General features: G+C 38.4%; 1 protein-coding gene across 5 annotated transcripts in view; it reads left to right on the top strand.

Annotated features, from left to right (window-relative positions):
- The window catches only part of tnrc18 (trinucleotide repeat containing 18), a 50,578-nt gene extending 45,273 nt beyond the window's left edge, over positions 1 to 5,305 (top strand). For 4 of the 5 annotated variants that reach the window (XM_077734015.1, XM_077734017.1, XM_077734014.1 and 1 more), the window contains exons 27-29: positions 270 to 2,224; positions 2,300 to 2,374; positions 3,502 to 5,304. In XM_077734015.1, the coding sequence (XP_077590141.1) occupies positions 270 to 2,224; positions 2,300 to 2,374; positions 3,502 to 3,708 (2,237 nt within the window). In that variant the 3' untranslated portion in view covers positions 3,709 to 5,304. Of the gene's footprint in view, positions 1 to 269; positions 2,225 to 2,299; positions 2,375 to 3,501 lie in introns of all 5 variants that reach the window. The other variant, XM_077734018.1, reaches the window with a different exon arrangement.
- Positions 5,306 to 13,942: the final 8,637 nt, after the last annotated feature.

Raw genomic sequence — 13,942 nt, 5'->3', positions numbered from 1 at the left:
AAATCTCTCAAAATTATGTGGGAATGGTTTAGGTTACTCTCTCTAAATTTTTGGTCACCTCCTATGTGAGTGCATTTTCGGGTCAACTTCTTGAAATGTTTTCAACTGACATTGATGACGCTAGACATCAAATCCATTTGAACTGGCACTACTAGTGATAAAGGGTTGTTATGTTAATTAAGTTATATTCCACCTCCTGTTGATGAGTACCACGATTGATAATTAAAGTAGTGATTATACAACTGTTGTATTATCATCTCCCCACCCAGAAACCTCCTTAAATTCTGACTGCAAGGAGAAAACAGAGTCTCAATCCTCTAGCCAACCCATAATCAAAGACAAGGATTTGTCCAAAGGGACACAGGAAAGGGCCTCGTCAGTCCAGAAAGCTGCTCAGGAGAAGCCCCGGTCTGCCTCGAGGCCAGCAGTGGGAGGACAGGCCAAACCGGGGCAAAAAAACACCATCACATCCCCACCAAGTAGCCCTACCTCGACTGGACCCAGAAAGAGCAGCTCCACTACTATTGCTAAAGCTAAACCTAAAGCTAAACTGTCTTCTTCACTCTACCCGCCCACTTACGGAAAAGTGCTTACTGTAGACTTGTACAGCGAGCCCAACCTGACATCGTATAATGGACAGTGTAAAGAAAGAGAGACCGGCAGCAATGTCACATCCAACAGGACTACATCCAGACCTAGTGTGTCTGCGTTAGTTAGTGCAGTGAAGCCAATTGTGTCCACCACTCCCAGGTCTGTCTCTAATTCCGTATCCAAAAACAAACCCTCCTCAGACCACCACGGCAGCTCTAGAGCCATCGGGTCTGTTCTCCTTCCAAGCCCAGTACCGAGGCTATCATCAGGAAAACCCAGCTCCTCCTTGACGCCAAGATTATCATCTTCATCGACAACTCTTCCCGGTTCCAAACTGAAGATGCCGTCCGAGCAGGTGGTGTCTAGGACTAACTCCATTTCTAGATTGAAGCCCACCTCCAGGCAAGGGGAGCAAGTAGCTGTGATGAAGCGGAAACCCTTGCCGGCTGAGCCCCTCGTAAAGCTTGATCATGAGGGCGTGACGTCGCCCAAAACTAAAAAGACCAAGGCTCTGATGTTGCTGGAGGGCAAAAGTGTCAGACGAGAGCCGATCCCCGTTGCCACAGCCGAGCAGAAGCCGCTCAAATCCAAACCGAGAGCTCCAAAGTCCGAGTCTGGCCTACGGGAGAAGGAGTCCACCTATGCAGCGACGCAAGTGCTGGCTAAAGAGAGAGGCGAGAGCCGTGTTAGAGGAAAAGAAACAGACACCAGGGAAGAGAAAGGGGTAAAAGAAGAGAAAAATGAGGAGAAACGGAGGGAGATGAAGATGAAGGAAGAGTCTCTAAGCAGTAGCAGCAGCAGCTCCGAGTCAGAAGAAGAAAGCGGCAAAGGCAACGTGAAGCAGAAGAAGAAATGCTCTTCAAGCTGCTCTTCCTCCTCATCCTCCTGTTCTGGCTCGTCTTCGTCATCATCGTCGTCGTCGTCTTCCTCCACCTCGTCCTCATCGACTGATGACTCCTCCTGCAGCTCTGACGAAGAGAGGAATCCCAACTCCCCTCCGGGCCCACCCTCTTCTGTCCCTTTAGCGGAAAACCAAACGAAAGAAGAGCAAAAAAAGCTAAAGGAGGACATAAAAGAGGAGGTGGACGTCAAAGTAGAGGAGGAGGGGTCTCCTCTAACCAGTTCTCCGTCAAGTTCTCCGACTCCTTCTTCTCCAGTGAAAGCAGCTAAACCAGCCACTGGTAAAGGTTCTGGACAAAGGGGTCGTCCTCCGAAATCCAAGCCCAGTGGCGGAGAGGGAAAAGTTGGCAGGCCAAAACGCAAAGAGGGGGTCCACTTACCGACCACCAAGGAGTTGGCTAAACGCCAACGACTTCCCAGTGTCGAGAACAGGCCGAAGATTTCCGCGTTCCTTCCAGCTAGACAGTTATGGAAGTGGTTTGGGAAGCCCACTCAGAGACGAGGAATGAAGGGTAAAGCTAAGAAGCTCTTCTATAAGGCCATCGTACGAGGTCGGGAGATGATTCGCATCGGCGATTGTGCCGTCTTCCTTTCTGCCGGAAGGCCCAATCTCCCTTTCATTGGTCGCATTCAGAGTATGTGGGAATCTTGGGGTAGTAACATGGTGGTCAGGGTCAACTGGTTTTACCATCCAGAAGAAACCAATCCCGGCAAGAAACTCACTGACAAAAAGGTAAGAAGTCGTCCAAATAAATGTGAGCGTAAATTTGAGTATGATTGTTATTTTGAAACTTTTTTCTATTTTAAGAACTGGGAACATATTTGTGGGCAATCTTTACCAGCAGCTCTGCATTCTTCTATCCAACGCAAAGATTTTATGGAGGTGAGAAAGCTGTTTATGAGTTGATAGATGTCCAGGAATCTTACATGAAAAGTAGTGCAAAAATAAATGTAATTCTCATAATTCACGTCTGAGAGCTCAAAACCAAATACTAAGTGTGTTTTGACAGTTTTGCGATCACATTTTAATATACAATATCACATTTCAGTATCCCCCACTTTGATACTTTTCAATAATATTAATAACCCAACAACATAATTCCATATTGATTCTTTGGATAACAATAAGATATTTAACAAAGTTGACAATATTACATAGAAAATCAGTTAAATTCAACTTGAACTATAGAGATTTTGAAAGAAATATTATTTTTCACAATTTTTTAGCCAAAATATTTAAGATATTTCCTTTTACAAACTAAAATAAGACACATAGAGCAAAGTTTTACTTATATATTAATTTTGAAGAGATTTATCGTTCCAATTACGTGCCTGGTATACATTTGGAATGTCCCAATCCGGAATTTTCTTCTCTTTCAATCCAATTTACTTCATTATATTTTGCCATTACCAATTTAGACCCAAAAAAGTAGTTAAAATATTTAAACCTACATATATTTTATATAGCCTAATTTGGTTTCCAAAATGATTTGTATTGCCAATTAGGTTTTACATTAAAAATAAATTCAATAATACATATAAAATTAGAATACAATGATACAATTCCGATTTTCAAAAGAAATAAACAATAGTCAAATTACATTTCAAAGATGGTGGTGTTAACCTTGTCAGGTGACTCTCCAATAAATGGTGAATTATATTTTTATTATTAACTTATTGCCTGCCCCCATTGTGTTCACATAATTAGTTAAATAGTTACTCAATCTATCACTGTCAATTACTACTGTGCAAAAAAAGCCTCATTATATTGGCCATTGTTTTAATAATGATAGCAATAAGCCATAATGCATTTTTAATTATTTGGTTATACAACAATGACATCAGCTCCCTCACTCCAGTTGACATTAAACTGATTTTTCACCAAAAGTTCAATATATCAAGTAGCGCTGCAACTTAAAACAAGTATAAATTGAAGCCACAGTTCAGTCATCTTAATGTCATGAATAATAAATGAATTAATTTTGGAATATTGTTTGTGTCTATGTTCAGCGCGCCCTCTACCAATCGTCGCACAGTGACGAAAATGACGTTCAAACAGTCAGTCACAAATGTCTTGTGGTTGGAGTGGAGGAATACGAGCAGATGACCCACACGCGCCGTTATGCCGAGAGCGAGGACCTCTATTACCTGGCTGGTACCTACGAGCCCACCACAGGCATGATTTTTAATACGGACGGCGTCCCGGTCATCTGCTAAGCCAAAACACACAAACTTACTTGCTCGCAGTCGCCTTCAATCAAAAAATGTGACCCGACCAGCAGTCAAAGTTTGGCCCATCATTCCGAGGTCATTATTGAAAAGACACTTGGATAATTAACAGTGGTTTAGAAAACACGCAAATACACGGAATGACTCACATGGACACTTGTGTAAATACTCACGTGTAACAGAAAGCTATTTAGAGGCAAAATATGAGTGTCTTATTTTCATGTAATAGCTATATGTCAGTGTACTTTTATTCTAAGAGGTAAACAGTCGAGAAGCTTTAAATGAAATGTGAATGACGACACAGGTTGTGATTCTGATGTTGTCGTGGTAATGTTCCAGTCATGTCTCAGTCATTTCGATGTTTCTCGAGAACAGCAGGAGCGACAGATGCAAAAAGTGAGGAAGCCATGCACAGAAAGGGAAAGAGGTAGACTCCCTACAATTTGCTGTCTAAGAAAGAGAGCACTTAAATAATAAAATAAGATTTATGCTCCTTCATCCTCTTAACTTCCCTTGACAATCCAAACTTGGGCAGGTTAAACTGTCTCAGACTCCCTCAGACACTCAGGCAAGAGATAGAGAGAGAGAGAGAAAGTTTACTTTGGATATATTTTTTCAAAAGCACTTGTCTGTTGTCATCTACCCCCAAAAAAACCTAAATCCACCCTGAAAATATTTTTGATAAGATGATTTTGAGAGGGCAACAGAGCAATAGATTTCCATATTTTGTGGGAATCAAAACTGGGTGACCAAACAACCTACCAAATTGCACAATTGTAGGATGCTCAGGGTGGATTTTTTTCCATTATAGCTTTTAGTGTTGCATCTATATACAGGTATGGTATTGATATGGCAAAAAAATGACATTGCTGCTGTTAGTGGGTATTAAAAAATCATTCCGATGCCCTACCCAAGATCTGTTGGCAGAAATTCAGTATTTTAAAAAATAAATATATATATGTATTTTACAACAACAAAAAACAGTTCTGTACTGCAATGGAATCAGGAGCTAAAAAGTGTCCAGACAAAATAGTATTGGTGCAACACTAATAGTTTTCTCAGAGTATGAACAAATCAACCGATACATGTCCAATGTTCAACTTCATTCTTTGCCACCTTTCAAGCACATTTCAAGCTCTAAAATAGTGTTTAACACGAGTGCACTTTTTCCCAGGTTTTTGAGGGCGGATCTTATATGTACAATTGGAGTTTTAATGATAGATCCCTGACGTACCCTACGTAACACATGATTGCCTACTTTCACTCATTTCCCCCATCCCATTTTTTGACGTGCCTCATTTGATCATTTTCAGGTTTCTACTGTTGAATGTCTTGCTCAAAGAATATCCACTGGCCATAGTCTCTTAGCTCGGACTTATGACCTAAATGATTTTTGCCAAATCATTATTATGCTATTATGAGACCCCACCCACCCTGGCTCTTTTGGGAGCTCTAAATAGGGAGCTGTCATCTATATTTTTGCTGAATAATAGAGATTGACTTGTTTATATCCCAAAAAGTTTAATTTACCACCTAAGGATTGTCTTTGTTATGGCTGAATGATTTCATTTGATTATATATATATATATATATATATATATATATATATATATATATATATATATATATATATATATATATATATATATATATATATATATATATATATATATATATATATATATATATATATATATATATATATATATATATGTATGTATATGTGTATGTATATATATATATATATATATATATATATATATATATATATATATATATATATATATATATATATATATATATGTATATGTGTATGTATATATATGTATGTATATATGTGCATGTATACATATGTATGTGTATATATGTATGTATGTATATATGTGCATGTATACATATGTATGTGTATATATGTATGTATATATATATATACACGGATGTTTGCTCATATGCTGCTAGTTATGTTAATAGTAAAGGTTTGACAAGGTACAATGAGACTAAAGCAAGAAGACCCACACTAAAGTGCAGGTCACACTATATGAACACACAAATCAACAAGAAGTGCCCGTAGTGAATGTTTGTTTAAAAGCACTTTTATCCGTTTGCGTTTATGTGAGAGAGAAGGTTCTCATACGTAGCCGCATTGATTTTGTATAGCCCATCTGGGTGTGTTAAGGCCTTCCTTTCCCTCATGGCCCTGACTCCATCCAAAAAGCCCAGCCTTACAGGGTCCAACATGCACACCCTCATTCCCCAATTTGTCCCCATTGTTTTTTATTTCTCACATTGCTATTTCGTATTATCACCTTGTACATGTTTTTCTTTGGCTTGCTTTTGCTGTGACTTTTTTTTTCTTCGTGGTATACTTTTTATGCATACTTCTTATTTTTACCCCCCTCTCTGAATAATCGTTCACGCCTGCTGACAGGCACTGGGAGCTAGCTGCTAGAAAGAAAACGAGAGAGCTTCAGATAGAATGAAAGCAAGAGGTGGACTGGAGGCTGGTTCTTCGTCTGCTGTTCCTTCAAAATCGTGAATCGTCCTGTTACAAAAAAAAAAACAAATATTTTGAAAATGAATAGGAAAGAAAAGATCTACGTTTTGTAAATGATCCTTCGCTGTCGAGGGACAACGAAAAGCTTATCAGAATATACTTTGTACACATTTAATCTTGTAAAAATGCAAAATACATTTTAATGCAAAATTAGACACCAGATATATATACTGTTGCTCGATGCTGTATGTGTAAGATTCTTTTTTTTTTACAGACAACAACCAGGTTTAACAGTGTTTCTTTTTAATGGTTTTAGTAACTGAGTATTTTATAGTTAATAAACAGATGGAACTGTACTTTTTTTGTCTTACGTGTGGGTTTTTCTCTTTAAAGGGAGTTCACAAATGTCAAGTAGTGCTGCAACCTAAATTTATCCAGACTAGACAGAAGTAGCACTGTAACATAGACATACAAACACATATTAAGTGCTATCTGCTCTCTAAAATGTGCAAAGCAATAAGAAATATATTTATGGCGATAATGACATGTCGATAGAGTTTTAAATTGTTTTGCGGATTTATATCATCATATTTTCACTGGGGTGTAATGGTTATTAAAATTATTAGTTGTTTTACAGATATAGAATATTTCAAAATCAACCAAAACACCGAAAGACTCAAGAACAGTTTAAATTAAGCATTGGCAATTAATATTGAGTGCAAAGTAAAGCCACAACAACACTTATCGTCATATTGTCCAAGACAACCAGACAATATGCAGTACAACTGCAGTCAAATGTTCTAAGAGTCTACATCAGGGGTCCCCAAACTAGTCCTCGAGGGCCACTGTGGGTGCAGGTTTTTGTTCCAACTGATCCAGCACAGACAATTTGACCAATGAGATTTCTGCAGAAAATAAGAAGCACCTGACTGCAATCCACTGATTGCACTTGTAGAACACCAGAATGGTGAAAAAAGGTGTCCTCTTTCTGGGTTGGAATGAAAACCCGCACCCATTGCAGCCATTTGTGGAATAGTTTGGAGACCACTGGTCTACATCGTTGGTACAGCTATACAGAACATTATTATGAAACACTCAACATTGTTTGAAAATGACCGTTGAACAAGGAAAAACATGTACTCAAGTCAATCCAAGACAAAAACAATAGTCACTTTTAAAGTTCATCCTTGTTTCTCGCCACTAGGAACGACTGTTTACATTTTCTTAAATGTTACAAAAACCTTTCCCCCTAAAGTAATTTAACATCTTGGCAAAATTCTTGAATAAAGTTAAAGTGAATGTATTTCAACTTGAAAATTTGTATTGGCTGTTATGTCCCATCCCAAAGAGCTGCTGTCAGGGTTCATCTTCTCATTTTGTTTCTTGTCTCGAGTACCCTGTATGTTCGAGTGAACTGCCCCTTTAATCATCAGTGGACTCCATTTTGGCAGCCTTGTAATGAAGCTGCTGGTCTTGTTAAAATGGAGGGAACTTCATCTTTCTCTGCTGAACTGCACAGCTGGCTGCAGGACACATCATTTCCACTGCTGACCCTTCAATATAATCGTGTGTATATGTGCGCTTGTTCCTTTTTTTGGGATTCCACTGTGTCTGTGGGTAATTAAATATTTGCTGACATGAATTGTGTGTGTGTGTGTGTGTGTGTGCAAGAGATACTATTTCATGGAGAGCGCCGCAGTCTGGGGTTTGGCTGCTTCACAATTTCTCCCAAAGGACCAACATCAGCATATTATCTGCACCTGCTGGAAGAAATTCTGGGAGAATCGTCTCCCTCGTGCACAAATACATGAGAAAGGCATTTCTTAATACACATGCCTCTCATACAAAAGCATTGAAAAGCATATTGATGCATATTGATATTGAAATGTAGTATCTGGATACAATATTTGATTGCAAAGTATTGGTATTGAGTTTTTACACTGCTACAGATCATTAGAAATTTGACGTCATGCCAGGATTTTGCACTACTTTTAATGGAATACTTTCCATAGTAATGGAAGGTATTTATTTTGTATTTTTCTGTGTTAACGCTGAATGCGGATTTGACATTCCCATTTTGAATGAATTTGACGTATAGCAGATTTAATGACAGTGAAAGATGAGCATTCACAACTCAGTTTAAATCAATTGGATATTAATTATTGTCATTTTCCATGGTCATTAGTTTTTGGGCTTTAACTGGGCATTTCAGCTTGATTTTTTTAGGTCACTTTGTTGATTTTGGACAATTTTCTGATGATTTTAGGGCATTCCCATGTCATTTACTGTTCCTTTTGGGACAATTATTGGAGGTCATTCAAATCACCAATGCAGAATTCTGAGCTTACATATGTAAGTGTATGTGTATATTGTGTATCTGAGTATGTGTGAAGAATTGTGCATTATGACAACAGCAATATACTCACATTTCTGTGGGCGTGTGTGAGCAGGATGGGTTTTGATTGGCTGAAATGGTATGAATAGAAATGGTCGATTGGCTAAGACTTCTTAGACGAAGGGAGGGGTGTGTGCCATTTCTGTTCCTCTCGCTTCTATATTTTTACAATAGTCCTCAACCCCTTCCAGGCAGGGTTTGTGTGAATGTGTGTGTGTTGAACAGCAGTTTCCCAGGAGACAGGTGTCTAAGTGAGGGGGCGTTCAAAAGAAGCACAGTGCACAAGCAGTTGAAAAGCTTTATATTACATTCCGACTTTGAAAATCTCATGCCATCAACCTACGGCATTTGTCCTTGTTTTGTCACTGAGCAGAAAAATGGGAGAAGTCAGCTCTCCCTGTCAGATAGACTCAACATGGCAGTTGTCATTTCTTCTCTTGGTTTGCTATTGAGATTGACAACATTGAGTTTGGCAAAGGATGCGCAAAAAAAAGATGGGAATACAAACATGTATTCAGTTTTTGTGTGTATAAGACAAGTAAATAAAAAGCTAAACCTGATATGAATGACATTTTGATTTGGATGATGTAAAATTTAAAGGATAGATTTCGAGCTTTGGGTTAGAATAGTAAATGACTGATGTCTGTCATAAGGATTTGTTCATGTTCATGATGTGTGTCATGCCATCATTAAGACCGTCTTAAGAAATTGTCATTAGAATAATTCATATAAAGTGTTACAAAAGAAGTACTTATTGGATTGTGTGATTCTCCTGCATTTAATCACAGTGAATTATCTTGTCACAGTGTTTACTGCTTAAATTGGAAATAAAGAAAAGCAAGCAGTTGGGTCATTTGCATGTATATTTACATTTTCAGCGCTGATGATGATGCAGCTCTTCATCCTCCTGCAGTGAATTTCAATGAGTTTATCACTAACATATATCACAATAGCAGACATCCAATCAATTTGAACTGGGAGGGTGGCAGCGAATAAACGGATGCTACTTCAAATGGATTGGATACCGAGCACTGACAATGACAGACAATAGGTTAATAAAGAAAACAATATATTCATTTTCTGAACTGCTTTTCCTCACAAGGACCGCAGGGGGTGCCGGAGCCTATCCCAGCTATCTATCCCAACACAGACGTGAGGAAACGCTGAATCAGGTGACAGCAAATTGCAGGGCACAGGTAGACAAACATTCACAGTCATACCTATGGGCAATTTATAGTATTCAACCAGCCTACTCTGCATGTTTTTTGGAGATAAGACGAAACTGGAGTACCCAGAGAAAACCCACATAAGCCTGGGGAGGACATGGAAACTCCATTTAGCAAGAACCAAAGTGGGATCGACCCCTCGACTCCAGGAATGGGGGATGGCTAAAAACAATGTATAGCTTAGTTAATTGTTTGGATTACAATTTTGAAAACATAAGGTCCAGCAAAAAAACACACAAAAATACATGTTTTAGTATCTATAGTCATTATAGTCCATATGTCCAGAGTTCATTTTTCCTCTGTATTTCTAAAAACAAAGTTAACATATATCCATGTATTTCATTCAATTCACTAGTTCGGTATAAGTTGTTTTCCCCCAAAATAGGAACAAAGTATGTTTTTTGTAGTCTTTGGTCATTTTGGAATGTATTTTGCCTGGTTGGCATTTCAACACCCCCAATTTACCATCCAGCCCTAACCCACATGATGACGGTATAATCTTGCACATTCCATTAGTACATGGACTATAAGCTCACTTCTAAGGAGAAGCTTTGGAAAAGATGATGTTCATAACTCGGAGATAGTGAGCGCCGCGTCAATGCTTTCCCTGCTTCCCCTGCTTTCTTCCTCCTCTTCGTCACCGGCTACTGGGCTTTGAGCCACCGGTTGCCTTCTTTGAACGCTGGCCATAGCTGAGAAGTAGAGTTCACTAGAAGAGTCGATCATTTGGGTAAGCATGAGAATCCTGTGAAGACGTTGCCCTCCTCTTTGGCTACGGGAGATGTGTAGTTTTCCCCAGGAAGCGTAATAGATCCTCAAGGCCTGGGCACTCACCTCCATATCTGTAGGCTTCAATGCTAATTTATTACTCTTGCTATTATCTTATGCCTATCTGGTAAAAGTCCACATTTTCTCCCATTATATTTTTTTTTGTTAAAGAACGTTCTTGGTCAGGTGAAATCTCCCATCAGTTAAAAAAAAAAGTGTTTGGTGCAATCATAACGTGCCTATGGTGCCACAAACAAACTTTATGACAACTAGTCTTTACACTTTGAAGGTTTCTTGTGATGTCACAGAGGTTCTTTATAAATCCATTTTTTTAGTGTGGATTGTCTTTGTTGTATTATATACCTGTTTGAGAAACATTTCTGAAGTAGTGAACCATTTTTAGAAAAGGTAGGTGGTTCTTGGAAGCACCATGTTTGTGTCCTGTGATCGATACATGCAGGCAAAAATACATTCTAAGAGTTTAATCTATTATTTTCCGGATACAAAATCATTTCCTAACAACACTCTATTAATCCTTCTAAAATCCCACTATCACAGGTCCATAACTGTAGAAATTGTGCAATAAAAATGTTTTTTCTAATTGTTTTGAATTGGAAACCAAAGACAGATTCTGGCAGCGGGCGTATGAGTCATTGAGAAAAAAAAATACTCGAGACTTGTTGACTTTATCATGTGATCAGTCGAAATATCAAATTGAAAAAGGGTCAGAGGAGAAAGTTCGACCTCTTGAAGAACATGATTTTTCGAGAGAGTGAGGGGGAGAGAGCGCCTGACACGGAAGCATTTTTGGCTCCATTAAAATCTGTTCATCTGTTCCTACTGAAAGGGAAATATCTTACATATACATGCCTCAACTCTACCAACAGCTTCTCTCTCATCTCATTGTCTGAACTGCTTTATCCTCATTAGAGAACATGCAAACTCCACACAGATGGACTGACCAGGACTTGATCCCAGGACAACATAGCTGTGAGGCCGACACACTAACCACTCACACCACCGGGCTGCCCAGGGTAAATATTTGTAAGGAAAAACCTTGATTTCAAATGAGCCAACCATAAGCTTAAAACTTGCTACATAAAAGAGCATCTCTATAACTGTAACGACTGTACATATTTTACTGTGAACATTACGTCATCACCATGGAAACGGTTGACTGTCCTGTCTTTTTTGGTCTTATGTTGCCTTCCACAGGCCAAGACACGCTACTACTAACTACTTTCACCATTCATTTTCTTTTATTTTACATTTTCATATAAAACCGTCAACATGCAATTATTGGTCTTTTACATTTTTTTTTTCTTATTTTATTTTTAACGGCATGCAATTGGGCGGCCTGGTGGGAAGAGTGGTAAGCGCTTCGGCCTCACAGCTCTGGGGTTCTGGGTTCATGTCCAGGTTGGTCCACCTATGTGGAATTTGCATGTTCTTCCTGGGCCTGCGTGGGTTTCCTCCAGGTACTCTGTTTTCCTCCCATATTCCAAAAACATAGATGGTCGGCTCATTGGCCCCTCCGATGGACTGGCCACTGATTTAGGGTGTCCCCCCCCCCCCCCCCCCCCGCCTCTGGGCCGTACACAGCTGGGATTGGCTCCAGCATCCCCCGCGACCCTAATGAGGATAAAGCGGTTCAGAAAATGAGATGTAATTGGAAAAATGACAGACATTAATGATTGACATTAACCATCAACCTTACCGAAAGACTTTCAGTTTGGCTTGACTTAATATTTTACTGCGTACAGCCACTAGAGAGCAGAATTACTGGTATTCCAAGTGTACTTTACTTTCCTCCCAAATTCCAAAAACGTGCATGGGTGGCTAGTTGAACACTCTTAATTGCCCTTAGGGAAGAGTGTGAGCATGAATGGTTGTCCGTCTCCTCATGCCCTGTGATTGATTGGCTGGCCACCAATTTAGGATGGCCCCTGCCTGGGATAGGTTCCAGCTCCCCCCGCGACCCTTGTGAGGATAAGCGGTTGCGAAAATAAATGAATTAAATTAAAAGGATCTCCTATTTCGAGGGGGCAATTTTTTGACATTCTTTTAATGATTTATTCGTATCAAACTTTATTCTTATTGTGCTTTGATTGATTAGACTCTAATCAATCAAAGCACAATAAGAATAAAGTTTGATACGAATAAATCATTAAAAGAATGTCAAAAAATTGATTAGACTCTAATCAATCAAAGCACAATAAGAATAAAGTTTGATACGAATAAATCATTAAAAGAATGTCAAAAAATTGCCCCCTCGAAATAGGAGATCCTTTTAATTTAATTCATTTATTTTCGCAACCGCTTATCCTCACAAGGGTCGCGGGGGGTGCTGGAACCTATCCCAGACAGGGGCCATCCTAAATTGGTGGCCAGCCAGTCTAATCATTAGACATACGTAGTAAAAAAAGGCCTCATGTGTTCATATGACATGTTAAAAGATTTGCTTTCATATTTATTTAGTGTTGTCAACACAATGGCATGCAGTAATTGCACCTAGAAAGAAATCACACATTTTTGATAATAGGTTTAATTTATTATTTTCCTTATATTTTCAGTCAAACACCTGTCAATTTTGCTGCCAACACAAATATTCCACAAACAGACTCCAGGAGCGAAAAAAAACAAAAGTAAACAGAATAAAGTTTGAATAAATGAGTACTAATCCATATGAAACAAGACAAGAAAACAATATATATAATTTGTAATCTTCCATAAATAAATGGAAGAAGATTTGATAACTTTGCAAACATGACGTGAGTGGTCATGATCACTTTAGGGGCAATTTAAAGCAAGGGAACTGAGAACCACATCTTCTTTCCCTGCTCAAAAATACTAAAGGATCAATATGTAAGACTGTTGATCAATAATGCTACTGCAAACAGGATCAAACTATATTAAAGTGCAAAACATCCTTTCCAATTTGGATTCCTAGGTAAGCACTTCGCATTGGAGAAACATGCTGCGTTATAACACTATACGCATTTTGCATTTCAATCAGACAGAAGCTAACAAACTACATGGTAACGTTAGAAATGATTATGTTAACATACAGCATGTGTAATTCTTCAATGTATCTTTCTCATGATTACAAATATCCTAAAAATTAAAAGGAAATTATTCATAACTTAGAGGAGAAAACATCCGAATGCCACAAGAAATGATACCCAACCAACAGGATGTGACCTGTAAGTACAATATGTATATATATTTATGTATATTATGTATTTATGTATATATATCTATGTATGTTTATATATATATATATATATATATATATATATATATATATATATATATATATATATATATATATATATATAT

This window comes from Stigmatopora nigra, chromosome 15, assembly GCF_051989575.1.
Source record: "Stigmatopora nigra isolate UIUO_SnigA chromosome 15, RoL_Snig_1.1, whole genome shotgun sequence".
In the NCBI taxonomy this organism is placed as follows: Eukaryota; Metazoa; Chordata; class Actinopteri; order Syngnathiformes; family Syngnathidae; genus Stigmatopora; species Stigmatopora nigra.
Note: the sequence above shows the minus strand (reverse complement) of the source record. Positions and strands in the feature narration are given on the sequence as shown.